The sequence below is a fragment of the Corvus hawaiiensis genome, chromosome 4 (genome assembly GCF_020740725.1).
Source record: "Corvus hawaiiensis isolate bCorHaw1 chromosome 4, bCorHaw1.pri.cur, whole genome shotgun sequence".
NCBI classification, from domain to species: domain Eukaryota; kingdom Metazoa; phylum Chordata; class Aves; order Passeriformes; family Corvidae; genus Corvus; species Corvus hawaiiensis.
Genome location: NC_063216.1, coordinates 32726574 through 32746041, shown reverse-complemented (window position 1 = coordinate 32746041; position 19468 = coordinate 32726574). Strand labels below are relative to the sequence as shown.

Below are 19468 nucleotides of genomic sequence, written 5' to 3'. Positions count from 1 at the left end.
TTTTTAAAAAATTATTAAAAAGAAATTATCCACTTTAATTTTACTACCTGATTCATTAGGACTAAGCTGCTCTTCACCACTATGTGAAACATTCATGCACAACTACAGACATACAAACACCTCTACTTTCTTGAAAAAAAAGATAATGATTGGGAGGAAAGAGGACATGTACCTTCGACTTCATCATATCATTGATGCATGCCTCTAAGGAAAGGAACTTGGCTCTTTTCACTGAAGCATAGATCTAGAAAATGGACACATAACTACCTAACTGTGACTGAGCTCATTTCAAGATTTTTCAAGGTTTCCTATATAGGCAAGATATAACTCAAATTTATTTGCAAAATTTCTTCAGTATCATTTTTCCCACTTGCATTATTTTCTGGAGGATGGTGATACCCAGCCCTGTCTCATTAGCATTGAAATAACATCCCACCACAGGGAAAAAAAAAAAAAAAAGTGTAAAGATAAAGTGAGAAATTATTTACATTTAAGTTTTTAAGCTGTAGTGGAAAATACTGACCTATTGAGAAAGTGATAGGCTCACTCACTATTGATTAACAGTGAAACACATAAACACAACTTGCTAGTGTTTCAAATGAAAAAGAGAATCTCATTATCAAAGCACTAACAGAATTGGAGTCATAATATTTAGCACAGGAACACTCAGTTACACAATATCATTAATATGGTCAGTGTCTAGTTACAGAATACACTGCTGTTAGCCAAAATGCATTTTCTTCATTTGGAATGTGAACTAATGTTTAGGTGTGCAAGTCTTCAGCTGTTATGCTAAAGATAAATGATCCCAGCTTAAGTCTGAGAATCCATTTAAAGGGATACAATGCAAACTTCTCTCTGGATACTGTAATTGCTACTCAGAGCATATGCTTACTGACCCAAAAACCTGCTCAAAAAACAACCACTTGAAAGTGATGGAAAAAATCAGATACTGTATTACATAGAGCCAACTTCAGCACAGCAGCACAATACCAAATTAAAAGACATATTACACTTCAAATGAGAAGTTAAAGTCAGGCTACTTTTTTTCCTTTTCTGACAATTTTTAAGCCAGGTCACAAATCACCAATCTTAGTTCGAGATGTTCGTTACCAGGTTTCTAAGCATTTTCAAATCTCGCTAAAAAACTTTCCAGGATGCCCATGAAAACTAAATTTAAAACATCTTCAGAAAGAAATTCTTCACACATGAATCAAAAGTGATTTAAATATCAACTTTAAATGAAAAAAACCCCAACATTTTATTCATTCATATTATTGTCAAATTCTGTATGCTTAGATGTGTAATAATGTACCCTAATGGAGTTGCAAAGGGAAAGAGATTTGTCATCAAAATTATAGTGTGTTTGCCTCTGACTGTTAGGCCACATGACTAAAATTGCAGACAATTAGAAGTATGCCCTGAGCAGTGCTAACGCAGTCAGGACAGCCTCCTTTGCTGCTCTGGTAAATTTTAAATAGTTCCTGACAACTCCCTATGTGAGTGTCAATTCAACTGCTTTGAAAGGTAGCATCTGCCTTATAGTTACAGTGAAAATAAAGCCATCCTTTGCTGAGTTTTGTATGCTTTACCCAAGGTTCATCTGATGCCCAGTAAGTTTGGTAGTGCAATACTGTGAAATTAATCTGGTATATAGATTGCTTTCTATGGAGCTGAGAAAGAAAATCCCCAAAGACCCAACTTTCCAGGAGCATAATGAATTGCCAGTTTTACCAAAAGATTTATTTTCCTCGGGAAAATCTCAGCTGTATTCTGGACTTTTCCAAGAATCCCAGAAGACTGCAATAATGCATGTTGCGTGACAGTTGCTGGAGCTACTGTGAGTGCTACAGCAACTCACAAGCCAAATGAAACTTAGCAACAGAGATGCATATTATGAGCTGACCTTCTGCAATAACTGTTCTTAATTCCTCTTTAGGAATTGTGACACGCAGAAATGGTGACATCTTGTGTAATTTAACAAAGTCATACTTTCAAAGGAGATCTGGGTAATTAGCTACTATGAAGACTAGCCAAAGTAGTAAACTTTCAAAGAAAGAAGTCTAGACATTCTGGCTCCATCCTTAAAAAAATAATCCTGAGGCCTGCCTTCTCATTCTTGACTGTTTTTTTTTAACCCAAGAACATACTCTGACAGAAATACCACAAAGGGACTGAGTTCCTTCCGTCATTTTTCAGAGACAGTGGGTTTGGCTTTGGCATTTTCCCAAGTAGCTAGGCAAATTCATCCACATTTGCTATGGATCCCTTGGGCAAAGACCAGACAACATCCAGCCACCTGCGTGTATTTTCTTGTCACTCTCAAAAGAAATTCATTTGCCACTTCTTAAGTTTTCATCAGTCTTTGAGGAAGGTTCTGAAAGTGGACCTCTACCACTTTGCCCAGGAAATTATCATGCCCTACTTTGCAAATCAGTCCTGTACCTCTGATCTTACACTTTTGATCAGCACTGTGTCTGTTCTTTCAAACTACTCAATGAATTCTGTTCTATGTTCAATTTTTCCATGCCATCTCCAGCCTAGTGCCTTCTACATTCTCTAAAATCATTAAAATCATTAACCTAGATCTTTTTTTTTTTTTTTTTTCACATGGACTCCCTGGCCTTGAAGTGAGTATCTTCAGCAAGGTTCTCTTTTTCAAGGCTGGCATAAGCAACCTCAGGATTCTTCACATCCTAAATTTTTCCCCTGTTTCAAGCTGGGCATCACAATTATACTGGGAAAAGAAGTGATGATGATGAGAAAAAATCCTATGAAAACAATATTTAGTTACTGAGGGAAGGGAAAGAAATCTCTTTGTCTCTTACCACCATCATAATTAGCTCATTTATTCCCTGGAGATTGTCTACTGAAATAGGCTGCCTAACAAGGAGGATGCTCCCTTGGCATTTTAAAAAGCAGACACTTCTAAACAACCTCACTTGCTTTTCTCAAAACTTATTTCCTCAGTCTGTGCTCTGTTACAACCAGTTGAACTTTAAAGCAAAAGAAGGAGAGCAAATATTGCAACAGTTCATGTCATAGCAAAAACTATTCATGCACCGGAGACGCATGACAAGATTTCTGCTGCTTTTACTCCTTTTATGCCATTTATACCTAGGCAGCTCTTTCTTGCTTGCGTGACAGAGACATGGATGCTCAGTGCTGAAGCTTCTCTCTTTTTTTGGTTAAGCAGTACCAACACAGTAAGTACCACAGACCAGGAATGGCGTCACTTCTAAGTCACTCATTAGTTCTGGTTCACAGTTTAAGTGGGAAAATTAGGCCTCAAACTATCTTTCTAGGGCATAAGAGGAAATGTTTCATCACTGGGGAATGACCTTGCTGTTTCCCCAATAACTGTTTCCCACAAGAGAAGAGAGGAAAATAACATCCTTCCTCTACAGAAAGCTCTTTCATTTCATCTCTTCTTCACACTTTACTTTCAACAATTAAAGTTTGATTTTTCTTGCCTCACCTTTGCTGTTTCAGGTAATATAATGGGAATCTTGTTCAAATGAGTACCAGTAGTTGCTGAAAAGGAAAAAAAAAGAAAAGGAAAAAACCATCCTCCAGCATCTCAAATTCTAGATAATGTCTCATAAAGATATTAGATACACATCAGGAGTTGTAATCTTTTGTAAGTTATTAGAGGTATCTCCAGTTTCTTTATATTCTGTTCACCACCATATGGGTAGTCTATATTTTTAATCTCAAAATAAATATATTTTTCTCTGGAAAAATATTTTTTTTTGTGGAAATGTATATATAACTATATACAAAAAAAAAAGAGTATTAAAAATTGTTGAGATTGCAAAGGCAAGGATTAAAGTTCTGGTGTTAAGTCATCCTGCTACCACATAGGTATTAGCCTTAATCACGTTATTTCCTTTTATTTTGCAACGAATGCTGATCTTGGAACAGTTGCAGGCCTATCCCCTAGAATGGGGATGATTGAATAAAAACTCTTTTCTTTTTGAAAATCAAAGGTATTAAAAGGTTCACTGGTGTTTATTAAATCAATCAAACAAGGTAAGAACAGCAGCAGCAGTTTAATGCTGCACCACAGAACTGAATTCTATCTGTGCCTGTTCTCCAGAAACAAACCTCTATATATCTGAACAGATCTTTATACATTTGGACATACAAAATGCTACTTAATTTATAGAGAATGTTCTTCACATAATACTTCATTAAGATGTGAAACCCTTGCTGTGAGATGCCATAAATGCTAAAAATTTGCATTGCTTCAAAGACCAATTGAAAAAGAAAAATCCACTGGAGCTACTTAATGGAAAGACAATACATCTGTCGTAGAAAGCTGCTGTAAATTGCTAAAAGCTGTGAGAGCACACTGGAGAAACTGTTACATACTACACGTTTGCTTTGCCACTATATTCTTCTAAGAACAGGCTCTTAACTCCCAGTCAAAACTGGAGAAGAGTACTTTCCTGGACAGATATTCATTCTGACCAAGAAGATCCACTCCTATAATTTTATACTAACTATATTAATACTGTGAAAAACAAGCTCGCTGAAGTCACCAGATGGAAACACCAATTCAATAAATACTTCTCACCATAATCTAAGAGTGCTTCAGTCAGCATTTTTAAGTGCAGATATTAAAACCCCTACCCAGTCACTGAAGTACAGGGACAGTAAACTCATTAATGTTGTGAAGCAGTCAGACACCATAACGACAAACATCACCAACAAAAAAAAAGGCTCAGGAGAAAAATTAATCATTCTTCTCCTAGAGAAGAGTTTGAATTGTGTGCAGAACATGAGGCTCAGGGCTAAACACTGAATAGTAAGTTCAAAATGCTGAATAACTGCTTATTTAATGAGCACTGTCTATCCTGGGCTGCAACTGAGGAAAAGACTACAGATTGTGTCATTAAAAAAACCATGTAATTCCTGCATTCAGTGGGATACATAAAAACTTCACTGGCAACCTTATTTTTATCATTCATAAAAAAAGCAAACTAAAACTCCTGAAATTTCACCATGCAGTGTCATACTGGCAAAACTTTACTAGATGATTTATCACAACTACTTCTTCCACTTATACTAATGGCATGACTGGTGGCACTTTATTAACCACTATTATAGCAATTTATTTTAGCACTAAAAGAAAAGGAGACAGTTTGCAAATGCATTTCACAAATATAGCAAGGAAATATGAAAATGTCAAGCTTTGAATGAAAACTGTATTTCAGTGCATGTACATTTTCTCTCTATTCTGCTGAATGAATTTTTCTTTATTCTGTCCTGTTCCTCGTAGCTCATCTCCTAAACTTTTTCTCACTCTCCTCAGCACTGCTAACTACCATGGCGAGTCTCAGTTCTCATTCCTAATTTCAATCTTTATACCCATTTCTTTTACAAATCATTTCTAGCATTCCAGCCTTCTCAAGAGTTTTACACACAGTCTGCTTGCTAAACCACTCCAAATACCTTGAGTCAGGTCTCCACCTGTCTTCTACCCACATCTTCTCACCCAGAACATACACCTATTCCATACCTTTAGATGCTTCATCTTCTGTTTACGACAAGACTCCTCTCCGTCTGAAATCAAGACTTACATAGTCTACGTGAAAGGAGGAATAGAGGGGATAGATTTAACTGTTGTGACAGGCAAACAACAGATTGGTAACATATACATAAACTACATGCTGTATACTTTAATTCCACAAATGATAGATTTGGTTCTCTGAAACTTTGCTTGTGCGCATTATGTGAGAAGATCCCTGGCGGATCTACCATTTGGTTATGCAAGATACTGCTCTGCAATAAATGTGCACAAAACAGGAAGCAGAGTGATTGCAAATCACTTAGGAGCATATTTTGACAAATTAACTACACAGATGACAAGAAGGACAAGGAAGTGAATAAATAATTACTTGAGAAAACTGAAAACTAAAAATAAGTGCAAATTACGTTTTTAAGAAACCTTACCAATGACTTAATTGAGATTCTGGGGTCAAACTGCTAATATTACTATGCTGGGGGGGTTAATTTGCAAAAAATAAGCTAGACATAGAGATTCACTATTCATATCGAGTGACATCTAAAAACAGAAAACAATGACTCTGACAAATCAGTACATAAAGATGGAAGACACGAAACTCAAGAGTTAATTCTCAGAATTACCAGTAAAAACGATACTGGAAAGTTATATCATAAAAGCTTAAAATTCAAGCAACATGCAGTGGGAAAATATCTCGTCTAAAAAATATTCCCAATCCTGATTTATAAAACCCTTCTTTTTTCTTACTTTCTCTAAAAGGCATCTATCTCCTGGACGCTCCTCATACTGTGACAGCATGAATACTTTACAACTTAACCTATTTCTTGTCCAGGCTATGAAGGATTAGGAGAAAATCCACACACCAATCACACCATTCTTACAGGAGAAAGAAGTTACTAATGTGTAAACTCAAAGACTAAATGTGATATTTGCAGTTTTGTAATGACTAACATGTCAGAAAAAGAAGTAAAACACAAAAAACTGTCCAACTCCAGCACAAGAGCCTGTGAAGGACTACATAAGATTTTTGCCTGAATTTTGAGAGGCTCCAATGAGCTCATTTCTCCAGCCTGTCCAGGTCCCTCCTTACAGCAATTCTTCGTATGAATGGTTTCTCCCCAGTTTGGTGTCATCTACAAACCTGCTATACTTGATACATTGCAATCAATACTGGCCCTTGAATGCTTTGGAAACCCTCTAGTAGATACAAGCAATTGGATTTTGGACTGTTGATCACACCCTCTCACAGTCCAGCCAAGTTTCAACCCACCTTATCATCCTCTTACTCAGTTCATAGCTCACAATTTTGACTGAGACTGCCCTGAGGTAAAACACCACGCTTTTCCCCTTGTTCACAGACACAGTTTTCACACTGTAGAAAGCAATTAAGGTTGGTCAGGCATGATTTAAGCTTAGTAAGTCCATGCTGGCTGTTCTCAGTTGTGTTCTTATCCTTTGTGAGAGAAGAAATTGCATTCATGAGGACATGCTCTGGAACCATCTCTAGGACTTAGGATGAACCTGATGACCCCAGAACCTTCCTTTTGCTCTTCCTGAACACAGGCATGACATTTTCCTTTTTCAATCACCAGAAACTTCCCATGTTTGACACAATCCTCCAAAAATTAACAGTGGCCTCACAGTAATATTGGTTCCTCGAATGTAAATGTTCCCCTGATCTTCCTCTGCTGTGGGCCATGTTCCATTGCCACACAAATCTTGCTAGTAGGCTCATGACTTTGGTAAGTCAAACTTTACCACCAAACAACCAAAGCTCATGGAAAAGGCAATGATTCTTTGCCTTTTCCATGAGCTGTGTCACTATGTCTTCTGCCCCACCAAGCACTGAGTCCACATTTTCTTTTTGTCAACATATTTACTTTTGCCTTTCCTCTCTTAACTAGTTTCAACTCCAGTTAATGTTTTCTAATTTGTTTCTTGTACAGTTGGAGCATTTTCAATAAACCTCATGTGATACAAAATCATGCATTTTAAGTAATTATCATGTATCTCTAACTTCAACCATCTAGAATTCTGCCTCTTGGCCAGCTAATCTACTGATTATCGATCAGTACCTATTATCTACTGCTTCTGAATTAATCCAAACCAGCTATAAAACACAAAAGGAAAGCAATTCTACCCAAATTTAGCTTCAACCTACCTATGTAAGTGGTCATTTTTATATATTCTACATATACTTTCAATTACAAATGTTTCCCTGTTCTTCAAAGGCTACCTACAAAAATATTTAAATTAGGGACATGTTTCATCTTGAAATAAAACCATTCAATATCCACTTTGGGGTGAGCTCAGTCGCGCTCTATGCCCCCTAACTGTATTGACTAGATCTCCATTGGCTGTGATAGGAACTTAGACATCTAGCACTGACATCAACACCTATAGAAACACAGCTGCCACTGGCTGTTTTAAAGTAGAACTAAACTGCACTTGAGATGTCATTTTTAACATTTTTTCTCTCTTTAGAAAATGTATGTGCAATACATAGGAAACAGTGTAAAATGATTATAATAAAAGCACGACCTTGTGGAATTAAATCTCACAGAACCTTTCTTAGAGCAGATACCTGTACATTATTAGAAATTCATAGATGTTGAGGTGCAGAACAGTTGTTGTATCACTTCTTAATGCAAAGTGATCATACTGAAAATACTGTCATCAGGAAAAAGTAATAAAAAAAAAAAAAAAAAAGTCTTCCAATAAAGTCTAGAAGGTTCAAAAAAAGGTATTCCCTACTTCCCAAAAGGGTCCACATACATGAAAATGTCGTATCAGTAGACAGAAATTAACACTAATTACTATGCCTTACACATTTAACATTAAAAGCTGTCAATATATTTTATCTTGAAGTATTAGTATAGGATTAGAATGTGTACTCTAACTAGAAGTGGCCAGCAGAGAAATTCCATGGCAGAAGAGAATTCCAGCTGCAGAACTCTTGTATCCATCACCTCCCCAGGTGAGCACACTAAGCTTGCTGAAGAAAAGGCACTGTAGCTACACTCTACATTACACAGTCCCTTAGAGATTATATACCAGTAGCATAAATTAAAGCAGTTTATAGGATGCTTCAACTAGTGTCTTTGTCAAGAAAATTTTAAAAATGGGCTAGAGCTGTAAGCAGATCCTTAATGGCTCATCCATGAATACTCATACAAACAGAAACTGAGGCAAATAAGATAATCTACCTGTACAGTTTCAGAAACATGGCTATGTCCTGGATCACTACTGCAGTGACTGTGAAACATCTGCCCTAAAAGCATCTGTATTTTTTCTTCATAACATTTCCAACCCTCACAAGATACAGACCTCAGACCTTTCAGATAACATCAATCTTCATTCTACTTCATTTATTTCCCCTCTTAGTTCTGCTATAACATTACTACTTAAAAACAGTACTATCATGTCAATCTCAAAAATGTATAAAGCAGCATTAATTCTGTTGAGTTACCAAACTACTAAAATCATAGATGTTGGACAAGAGGGGAAACACAGTGATGATCACAATGAATTTATAGGGTCCTCTGTGGAGTTAGACACTAGACATCTAGTGGCTAAGAATTTTAAAAGTGTTGTTTTAAGTTATAGACACTTCAACATTCTGAAGGTTTTTCCTTACCTTCTCCTTTTAACATGTTTGTCAAATTTCCCTTACTAGTCTGACTGATTCTGTCATGAACTCCATCAGTCCTCCCAGTACAGTTACCATTACCTGATCCTATATATGGTTATATAAAATGACCTTGGTAGATTTTACACCAAATCTGTACTTCTTGCTGGTCATTTTTTGCATTTGGTCTAATATTTTAGAAAAATAATAGAACATACACTTGACCAATACTCAGGAAACAAGTTCTGGAGTAAGGAGAAGTGGGAAGTTTATCCATGGAGTTTAACTACAGAGCTTGAATCCAGGATCATGCTGAACTCCTAGGGAAGATTTATTACACAGACTTTGTGAATTGACTTGCCTTTAACCATCTACCAGATGTCCTGGATACTGTTATATTGCTACCTATATATATTGTAAATATTTCAAACTAGAAAAGAAATCTAAGGAATTCAATAGATAAAATGCTGTCTGAACTTTGATTGAAAGCATTTACCAAAAGTGAGAACAAAAATAAGTCTAAGAAGGGTAGAAGATAACAAAATGAAGGCTAAGAGAAGCTCACACATTTGAAAGGGCAAACGAACAAAGCCAAGGCAGCAATCAACTATCACTAATACCAAAAAGCATAAACTAACTGTTGTCCTGATTATTAGTTTGCATTCCATACTGAAAGGCAAAAAGAAGAAAGATTAAATATGTCCTCAAAAGAATTAGGTTACCTACTCTAACAGGATAAAGAAGGTAATTTGGAAATCTGGGAACGCCGGTCTCTGCTTAGGCCATCGGTACAAACCCCTTCGTTAATTAAAAGTAGTATAACTAAAATTAGAAATAAATACAGACTAAATGGATGCCCCATTGAACTATGTAATAAATACTTTCCATTTTATTATCTGTGCTGGTTGTCTGAAATAAATACCTTGGAATTGTGTGAGCCCAGAACTCTGCTACTGCAAGCCTCACATAAGAAAATCTCCCTATAAAAGAACCTAAGAAAGCTCCCCTTACTTTAAACAACGCTAGTTGTAAGGATAAACAGAAGTAGTCCCCTTATTCTCGTTGATAAGTTGATCCATTTGTTATTCAAACTATAACATGAAAAAACTTTCAAACTGTTAACTAAAGCTTCATAAAGTATTTCAACATTTTGAATACTTCCTGCTCTACAAGCCCTACCAAGTGTGATCTGTTTTTGCAAAGGAAGCTGAATGAATCAGAGGGCTCTGCACAAGGACAGAAGAGGATCTGTGTGGTTTTCAGCACGCACTGAGGCCATCAGGCTAAACTGTGGCTTTGCTGCAAGCAAGACACTGCTCTGAGAAACAGATGAGGAAACAGATTGCAACTCCCAGACTGACAATCTGCTTACCGTGTTTCTTATACTTTAGAGGAGAAATAACTTGGGCCAGGCCTATACACGGTGTAGCTGCGCTAAGTAAGGCTGAGCAAAGAACGGAGCCATTCCCTGCCACAGTGCCAAGTGTGGAAGGGGAAGAAACCAGCTCCAGGCAGGCTGCTCCGCCCTCTCATGCTGTGTAATGGCAGCAGCCAACAAAGAGCAAAAAAGGGCCAATTCAACCTTCCCTACTACTCCGTGCCAGTTCATATTAATTAATATTCAATCCCACAGTCCCATTAAAAATCCGAAGCTCTTAACATGTACAGTTTAAAAAGAATAAAAATTAGCATATAATCAAAACCTTCCATTCTTGCTAGTAACATGGAACAAACAGGCATGTACATGACTACATGTGGCAAAATGTGATAAGGTCTCTGAGATACATTAAAACCTTCAAAATTATTTTTCCTAAAAACACTTTGAAAGAAACGAAGGCTGTCTCTATCCAACAACGAAAAACTGATTGGTCAATTAAAACATGTTCTGTACACAGAGATAATCAAGTAAATTAAAAATACCAGGTTTGTTAGAAACACTTTACTCTTTCTATGTGTTAAATCCTTTAAAATGTGAACATTTACGCATTTAAGGATTTGGGATACAGAAATTAAATGAAACATTGTGTTAGAGAGACTGTGGGATTTTACTGTCAAGTTTTTGTGTTTATACTGGAATAATATAAGAGCCAGTGAAATCGTGTAAAATACGTGAAAATTCTATTTGCAATCTGGAAAAAAATCCCTAATTCTAAACTTAAAAACCTTTTCTTTTTAATATGAAACATATTTAATGTACTAATGTGTGACAATTCCAGGCAGTGGAATCCACAAAGAAACAGAAAAAAATAAGTTTAGACTTAAGTCTTCTAAACTCAAGTTTTTGTGTTTATACTGGAATAATATAAGAGCCAGTGAAATCGTGTAAAATACGTGAAAATTCTATTTGCAATCTGGAAAAAAATCCCTAATTCTAAACTTAAAAACCTTTTCTTTTTAATATGAAACATATTTAATGTACTAATGTGTGACAATTCCAGGCAGTGGAATCCACAAAGAAACAGAAAAAAATAAGTTTAGACTTAAGTCTTCTAAACTTTGAATGTTTTATGAGGCGTCTCAAAATAGCCTTGTTTCATAGTAAAAGAAGAGAGCCCAGCTCTGCACTAATGCTTTGGGTTGGGGACCATAGGCAAGACATGTAACACAGCTTTAGATATCCTAGTGTATCACACCTGGAATTTAGATGTATCTCCAGAGTTCCTGGTTCTTTGTCAAAGCCCATCAGTCCATTCAGAAAACACCTGGGCACCTAAAATACCAATAAGTACCCAGGTTTAAGCAATTAAATTATGTCAGGTGTTAGGTTACTTGCTCTAGCATGTTGCAATGCCTTATGCTGATCTTTTCACCTGAGGAATTCCCCTTCACTATGTTCAGCCACAATCTTTATAATAAAGAGCTAACTATGGAGATTGAGGCAGGGGGCACAAACTGACCCAGAGCAGCCTTCCGACGCTTCTCCTGAACTGAAACGAGTTAGAAAGTCCACACAGTCAAACATCATTGATTTGTTGTCATTGTTTTAGGTAAACAAATCTGGGCATGAGGTATTATATAGTAACTATTACAGATATCTGGGTGCATATGAGGTCTTAATTAAGCATACATCATTTTTATGCACTTTGCACATACTCTAAGCATATGTTTAAATTCTCGCAGGAATTCATTCATACATTTATATGTGTGCTTAAATAGCTTTCCAGAACAGAGCTGTTTTCCTGAACTGTTGTCATAATTTAATGACTTAGAAGTCAGGCCTTTAAAAATTAAATAATTTAGTTTGCAATTAGCATCAACAAATAGGTTCAGCTCTAGAATAACCATACAAAAGTTTGCCCTATTTTCCCCCCAAGTACCATAAAACACATTAACCGTTAAGGAAAAAAAAAGCTGTTATAAAAATGTGAATAGGACATCAGAGATCAGATAGTTTGCTCATTGGTTCAGATAATAATCAATTTGTATTTGTCAATTTATGAATATTAAATTTCATTCACAGGGAACATAATTACTGTAAAGCCAATTTCCACCAAAAAAAGGTGTCTAGCTGTAGAGAGTTCAGCCACATAAATGCAGTCGTCTCCAGCACTTTGAAGAAATCCAAAGGGAAAATGTACTCCTACTACCTAGACCAATGCATCAGGCACAGTATTAGTCCATTTGCATCCTGAAAGAGTTGGACTTTTCCAGCCTAATGCTAGAAACAGAACTGCCAAAAGGAGAAAGAGCAAGCAACATGGACTTTCTCACCACAGCAGGACACCTACAGTCCTGGGGCACCATTTTAGAAACTGAGCAATAATTATGATCAATAAAACAGCAGGAGATACTGTCAAACATGACTCCTAAAAATTATTTAAAATGAAGAAAATTATGTCCCTATATTCTTCTCCGTTGCTTTTTTAAAAACAACTTTCAAAAGAAGTTTTTATTCTAATAAACTGCATGCGAAAATACGAATATAGCTCTACTAGTAAACTTCTTCAACAGATTTTCTATTTAAAAAATCTTTGGATCCCCCTCAATTTCAAAGTTTTATACTGTACAATTATGGCTCTTCTACAACTTTGCTATTTTCAGTAAGCGTTGATTTCCCAAACAGGATCAAGATGTTCATATGACTCTCAGTACCTTATTTTGTTTCCGTGTTTTCTGTACCAAGACAGATCCAACCTTAATCTTGCATGTCATTCTGGACTTAATCCATAATTAATGGCATCAGTTAGGTCATGGAACATCTCCAGAAAAAAAAAAAGCTATGTCAAAATACCTGTCACATACAATTCTTTCTTGAAAAACATTTAGTATAATGCATAGTAGTTTCTGCTTTGAGCATCCTGCTGAACCCTCTAAAAAGTCTTATGTTCCATACTGTGTTAGATTGTGAACATTTACGCATCAAACCATTACTGAATTCTTTCTAAATTAGAAATATTTAATCATACAGCTGGATGCAGCATACAGCTGAAAGTTTGCTCTTAATTTTTGAAGTTGCGTTTACAGAAGCCATAGACATTCTTGTTAACATTAGTAAGAAATGCCATAAATTAAACATCTGCTTTACTTCTCTTTAAGCTAAGTGCACTTCCAGGACAAAAAAGCCAGTTGACTTTACAACCTAAAATATTTCAATCCTGAGTAACAAACAAGGACTGTGCTGACCCATCTGTACATACAAAACACATGGTTCACGTGTTCTGTGTACACAACATACAACAGTGCTGTTAAATAAAGGAAGGCAAGCACAAGCAAATACATCCCCCTCTGGCTATACAGAACTTCCGACATACAACATGAAATTAACAGTGCAAGAATACAGCTCAGGCACTAGCCCTGGAGAAAGCCACTACACCAATCATGCATTAGCACTAGATTATAAATGGCTAGTCATTGCACCGAAGTGAACTTACTTCTGTAAGTTTACCCCAGAAAAGTGGGTATCATATTTCAAATTCAACTGGCTATCTGGCACACTTCTTCCTGAGCAGCCTATTTGAGTACAGTACAAAAAGCAATCACATGGTATGTTTTGATTTTGGTCAATGGGTTAGTAATTCAACAATGGTGCAATAGCATAGAACTTTGGTAAACTACAAATACCTGAACTGCTATTGTTTACAGCACTAAACCTAGCTTTAAAATAGCAAGATTTTATAATAGAGTTTAAACAGTATAATTTGGAGAGTTAACACTAAATTTTCCCTGATAGGGAGCTTTGAAATAATAAAAATACCTTGACAAGAAGGCACTGGCAATAGAATCACAAATACATTTTCATTTAATCAATTTCCATTGTGCCAGGCCTCCTCTTTCTTTAAGGAACAAAAAACCAAACCAAACCCCCAATTTATTCAAGTTCTAGGTCAACAGTGTTTCAGTTTATTTTGTCTTCTTTTGCTATGCCTAGTTTAGTGTTGGACACTAGCACTGGACTGTGCTGCAGACTTCCTCTGCTCTGAATACAGTCAAATGTCATAAATGATTGTGACAATGCTCTGACTTAAGAGCATGATGAAACTTACGATCAAAGCTATGCTGTAGATCCCAGGAGATACAACTAATGACTGAAGTTAAGCCCTTTCACCCAACATGGCCAGCAACCCAGTTTCACTCCACTAAATCTAGGTACCTTGAAAGTAATATTGCTCTTACCTAACCTGTTCCCTAAGTTTTACACCTCCTCTGCCTCGATGATCTCCCACAAAAAAGATTCCCTTTCTTTGTTTTGTAGGCTTATTACGATGGCATGCCTAATTTCTTCTGCAAGCAAGGGTAGCAACTATGGATGAGGGTATGGGGTGAAGCTATGTCTTTTTACAGAGAATTCCACGATGCAATGCCTTGTCTGTGATAAACACTTCCATCTGTGATTAAAGTAGCAATTTGAAGACGGAAATATCAAAGGAAGGGTAATTAATACATTGTATATATTATCCTAGCAGTCAAAACATAAGTTCTGCACCACAGCTAGTAAAAGAATGAACAAGGACCCTGCAGACGCATTGAAGGCAGGAAATTCAGTACCACTATATTAATAAAATGACTGCCTGTGACTTTAAACCCTGGCATGCTTCTACTTGGCGAGAGAGTGAAGGTTTTATTGTTACTATGAAGGATGCGGGAATGGAAATGAAGATGAGAGGGGCGATGATAATGATGATAGGGAAGAAGAGGTTAATATCCCCAGCATTTGATGGGGAACGATGTCCCTACCTCAATAAGCTGGATAAGGGAATAGCTCCAGATCCACTGCCCAGGATCCCTCCTTTCCTCCCAGAGAGGAGTTTCTCCACCAGAGCCACATTCCCAGTGCGAGCGGCTTCCAGTAGTTCCTGGTCCTTCCCCATGGTCGGGAACCAAGCAGCCCCTCACGGAAGAGCTGCACCCCGGGCCACAGCGGTCCCCTCCCTCCACAGAACGGTCTCCCCTCCCCAGACCCTGCCTCAGAGCAGAGCACAGCAGAGATTCCTGCAGTCCCTTCCAGACCAGCAGGAGCAGCAGCAGGAGGGAGGAGGAGAATCACCTCCTCCTAGTTTCACTGGATCATTTCTGGGTGGAGTGTGGAAGAAGGGGGGAGGGAGGGAGAGAGGGAGGACGAGGCCAATAAAGAACCTCCCCCCCCCCACTCCCATGCACACACGGCCCCGGCCGGGAGGATGGGGTGGGGGGAGCGGGCAGCCTCTGCCCCTGTGGGCGGACGGGCTGGCGGGGACAACGACGCTCACGGACGGACGGACAGACGGATGGAAGCGGGGAGGAACGGGCGGAGGGAGGGATGGAAGGAAGGAGGGAGGAGGCGCAGCCCTGCCGTGCCAGGCCCGTTGCTGAGGAGACGCGGCTGGCGCGCTCCCAGTGGCTGCCCGGGCGCGGTGCCCCCTCTGCCCGCCCCGGCGCTCCCCGGCCCCGCGCTCCACTGCGGTGCCAGCAGCACCGCCCGCCGCCCCCCCGCCAGGTGCGCCGGCCGCGGCCCCCGCGGCGGCTCCGAGCGGCCTCAGCGCAGCGCCGGGCCGGGGGCGCCTGCCCGCGCTGAGCACGGGGCCGGGGGGGCCCGGGTGCCGGGGCGCGGGGGCTGAGGGCCGAGGAGCCGCGGGAGCGCAGGGAGCGCAGGGCGGGCTCCTGCGGCGGGCGCTGAGGGACATACACCCACCCCCGGGGCGAATTGTCAGCAGGTGCGGGCGGGGCGAGGGGACCGTGGCACAATGCGCGCGTGTGTGCGAGGCGGGGGCTGGAGCAGGGATCCCTGCCCATCCAGGGACGCGCAGGAGCCCCGCGCCGACACCGCCGGCCCCGGAGCGCGAAGCGGTGCAGGCAGATGGGAAAACCCGGGCCCGCGGAGGTCAGGAACGAATCGGGCGGGCGGCACCTGCCGCACGCCAGCATCGCGGTTTTCAGTGTTCCCAAGGATAGGAGGTATAACGGAATATATTTGGTATCAAATCCAGTCAGCCCTTCTGGAGCTCCCGGTTCTGTTATAGAGACCTTTTCAATTGTATGACTTTTCTAGGCACTGAAATTAATCATTCCTTCTGGATTTTGGGTTCTTTCAAGCAGTGCTGAAAATACTCAGTGCTGGCCAAGTCATAGGTACATCCTTGACAAATGCGCCGTTTGATACTGTGCATATTTGAGAACCAAATTATAGCCCCGTGTTCCTGTTCTAGTTTAATAATTGGTTTAGGTAGGACTACAGGCAAATAACTTACGATCCCTCACCATTTCCCCCACTGACATCAGTGGCACTCTCCTATGAATTGTGTTCAAAAGAAGCAATGGCAGCAATGGCAAAATAATATTGTGTTAGGCAGGATTCTAATGTTGTGTTTTCAGAGAGTGTTTAGTACACCAAACCTATTGTACATGTAAGGCAGTGGAAAGATCCTTGTTGATTTCACAATTGATTTGTTTTAGTCCCTGTCAGTAACAGTTCTACAGATGTTTTTGTGTTTCTATTAGCTAATTAAGCAGTTTTAATCTCTTAAAAATGGATAGAAATTTCATTCTGGGGTCTGATTTTCTCTTACAAAGGAAAATAATAAATTCTTATGGAGACCTATCATTCCAATAAAGTAGTCCACAGAAACAACACAGTATATTTTAGCTAAAGAATGTAATTTACATAGTTTGTCATTTTCAGGATGTGAAATAATGTCTTCTCCAATACTGTCAGCAGGACACAGAATTGAGCACATGCATAAAATTATTAGGGACTCTGTAACTACAGCCTTTCTTATTGAAAGAGTCTGATATAAATAGCAATTTTAAGGCCTGATTCTGTGATCAGAAGTGTTTCCTTATGGTTTGAATATATAAATGTATAATCACATGAATTAGGATTTATAGTTTAAGTCTTTAGTCACAGCAGAGTCACAGTGGAAAATGGTAATGTAAAGCTGGACTAAAAAGTTGTATCTTGTTGCCAGCGACTTGAGAGTTAACTGGTGCCAAAGAAGTTAGCCATAAACTAAGAACACCCCTGCCTTCTGAATTCTTGATGTCCTCTGTTAAAGTTGCCATAATTTCCCTGTATTCCTGCTGTGCTTTTGATTTTATATGCAATCACATGCATTGCCTGATAAACACCTTCTCACATGTATCCTCTGCATGCTTTGCATGAAGAGATTTCTTCAAGTTTGCTGAGAGCCTCTGAAGAGGTGCCAGTATTTGGTGAAGAGCTAATCATAAGGCAGGAGTGTGTGCATAAACCTGCACATTTGTGAAAAATTAGATTAGAAGCAGATACTAAGGAAAATCTCAGGTTTTTAAGAATTTGTATTGTTTATGTGGTTGGATCAGCAGATGGCAAATATGACTCAGTATAAACGTTACATAAATCTTCAAGGGAAAATAAAATCTCAAGACTGTGCTTTAATTGAAATGATCGTCCAGAAAGCTGTTGAGGAGCAATATGGATAATCAGGATAGAAATATCAATGGAGCAGATGCATGCAGTAGCCAGCAAATTCAGAAAGATTTTATGAATGTAGCAAGCCTCAAAACCCCAGTAAACCCATCAGCCTAGTCCCAAAAAAACCCTGTGAAGGCCAAGTAGATTTCGTTTCATTAACAAATAGGGCAGAACAGAGTAATTCTATCAATTTGCAAAGATAAAAGGAATAAAAGCAGCACTAGTTAATGGAAGGGTTAAACATGGATAAATTCTAAGGGGTACTGAAAGGAAGAATTGAGAACATGAGCTGGTCTGTTTCCAGAGATTAAATCGACAGTGGACTGTAGCTAGAAAAACAAAGTATCTAGACTGAGTTGAATCTAAGTGGCCAAACCCATTCATTAGATTAAGTGGACTCCTTTCTATTTTTAAATCTTACTGTTTTTGCTCCTGGTAACATCAGGACAACACTGTGGAGTGTTAAAAGTTGTAGTTATGATAAATAGGTGAATTAGACATAGAAAGTAGAAACATTGCTTTATAATTCGCAGTAGTTACAGAAGAGAAAAATAATTTGTAAAACAGCAAAGTGATCTTTCAAAACGTTGTATGCTTTTTGAGCAGTGATGTTCCATATCACAGCAGACTTCTGATTCTATGATTTTAGTATTTGTGAAGACATTTTAAGTTGTGACCACTGCAGCTGTCAGTGTCTTAAGTGGCATCACACCTTCAATCTCAAAATTTCTCTTAACACAACATATGCTTTACCTTCTGTTTTCTTCCATTTTCTAAAATACCAGAGGGAGCACTTAGCCTACCTAGAAATTCTTTAACTGGTTTGTCATTTGAAAGAACTGGGAGTGATTGTAAAAAGCAGGGAGTTTCCTAAATGTTTTTACAATGCAACTATCACTGAGCTTTGTTCTCATATCAGGGTGACAACTTCTTCATTTCTTCCTCCTGCAGCCTCCCTGACTTAAAGGCAAATTAAATGGGTGCATTCCATTCCCCTCTCTACTTTCAAGCAGAAGCATGGAAGGGAGTATGAAAAACTGAGTTGTAGGTTTTGAAGAAAACACTAAATCTGTGATATTAAAAAATAATTGTGTAGAATAGCAAACATATTAACATCATATTTCAGGACTATGTGTTATCAATTCTCTCACATATATCTATAAGGAAGGCCTAAGATCTCGATTACAGATTCTGAGGGATATTCTGAGAGAGAGCACAAAATGCTAGAATAAACCATCAGTTCTTTTTGACAGCAGAAAATGAATTAGCATTAAATAGGCCTGATTATTATTCTAGTTTTTGTGAAGGCTGCCCAAGAAAAAGTAGTATTTTTCATGCATCTGGGTGGCAAGTGTTTTTCAGTCTTGATATTGTCTTTTGCTCTTTAAAGTGTATACCTATAGCAAAAAAAAAGAAACTGAGTCTCAAGCCATGAGCCCTTGAG

The 19468-nt window shown here is 38.6% G+C and overlaps 1 protein-coding gene across 8 annotated transcripts in view; it reads right to left on the bottom strand.

Moving 5' to 3' along the window:
• ANKS1B (ankyrin repeat and sterile alpha motif domain containing 1B) overlaps positions 1-15816 on the bottom strand; it is a 413919-nt gene extending 398103 nt beyond the window's left edge. For 2 of the 8 annotated variants that reach the window (XM_048302479.1, XM_048302484.1), the window contains exon 1: positions 15333-15814. In XM_048302479.1, coding sequence (XP_048158436.1) covers positions 15333-15466 — 134 coding nt within the window. In that variant the 5' untranslated portion in view covers positions 15467-15814. Of the gene's footprint in view, positions 1-15332 lie in introns of all 8 variants that reach the window. The other 6 variants (XM_048302477.1, XM_048302478.1, XM_048302483.1 and 3 more) reach the window with 5 other exon arrangements.
• Between the last annotated feature and the right edge of the window lie 3652 nt (positions 15817-19468).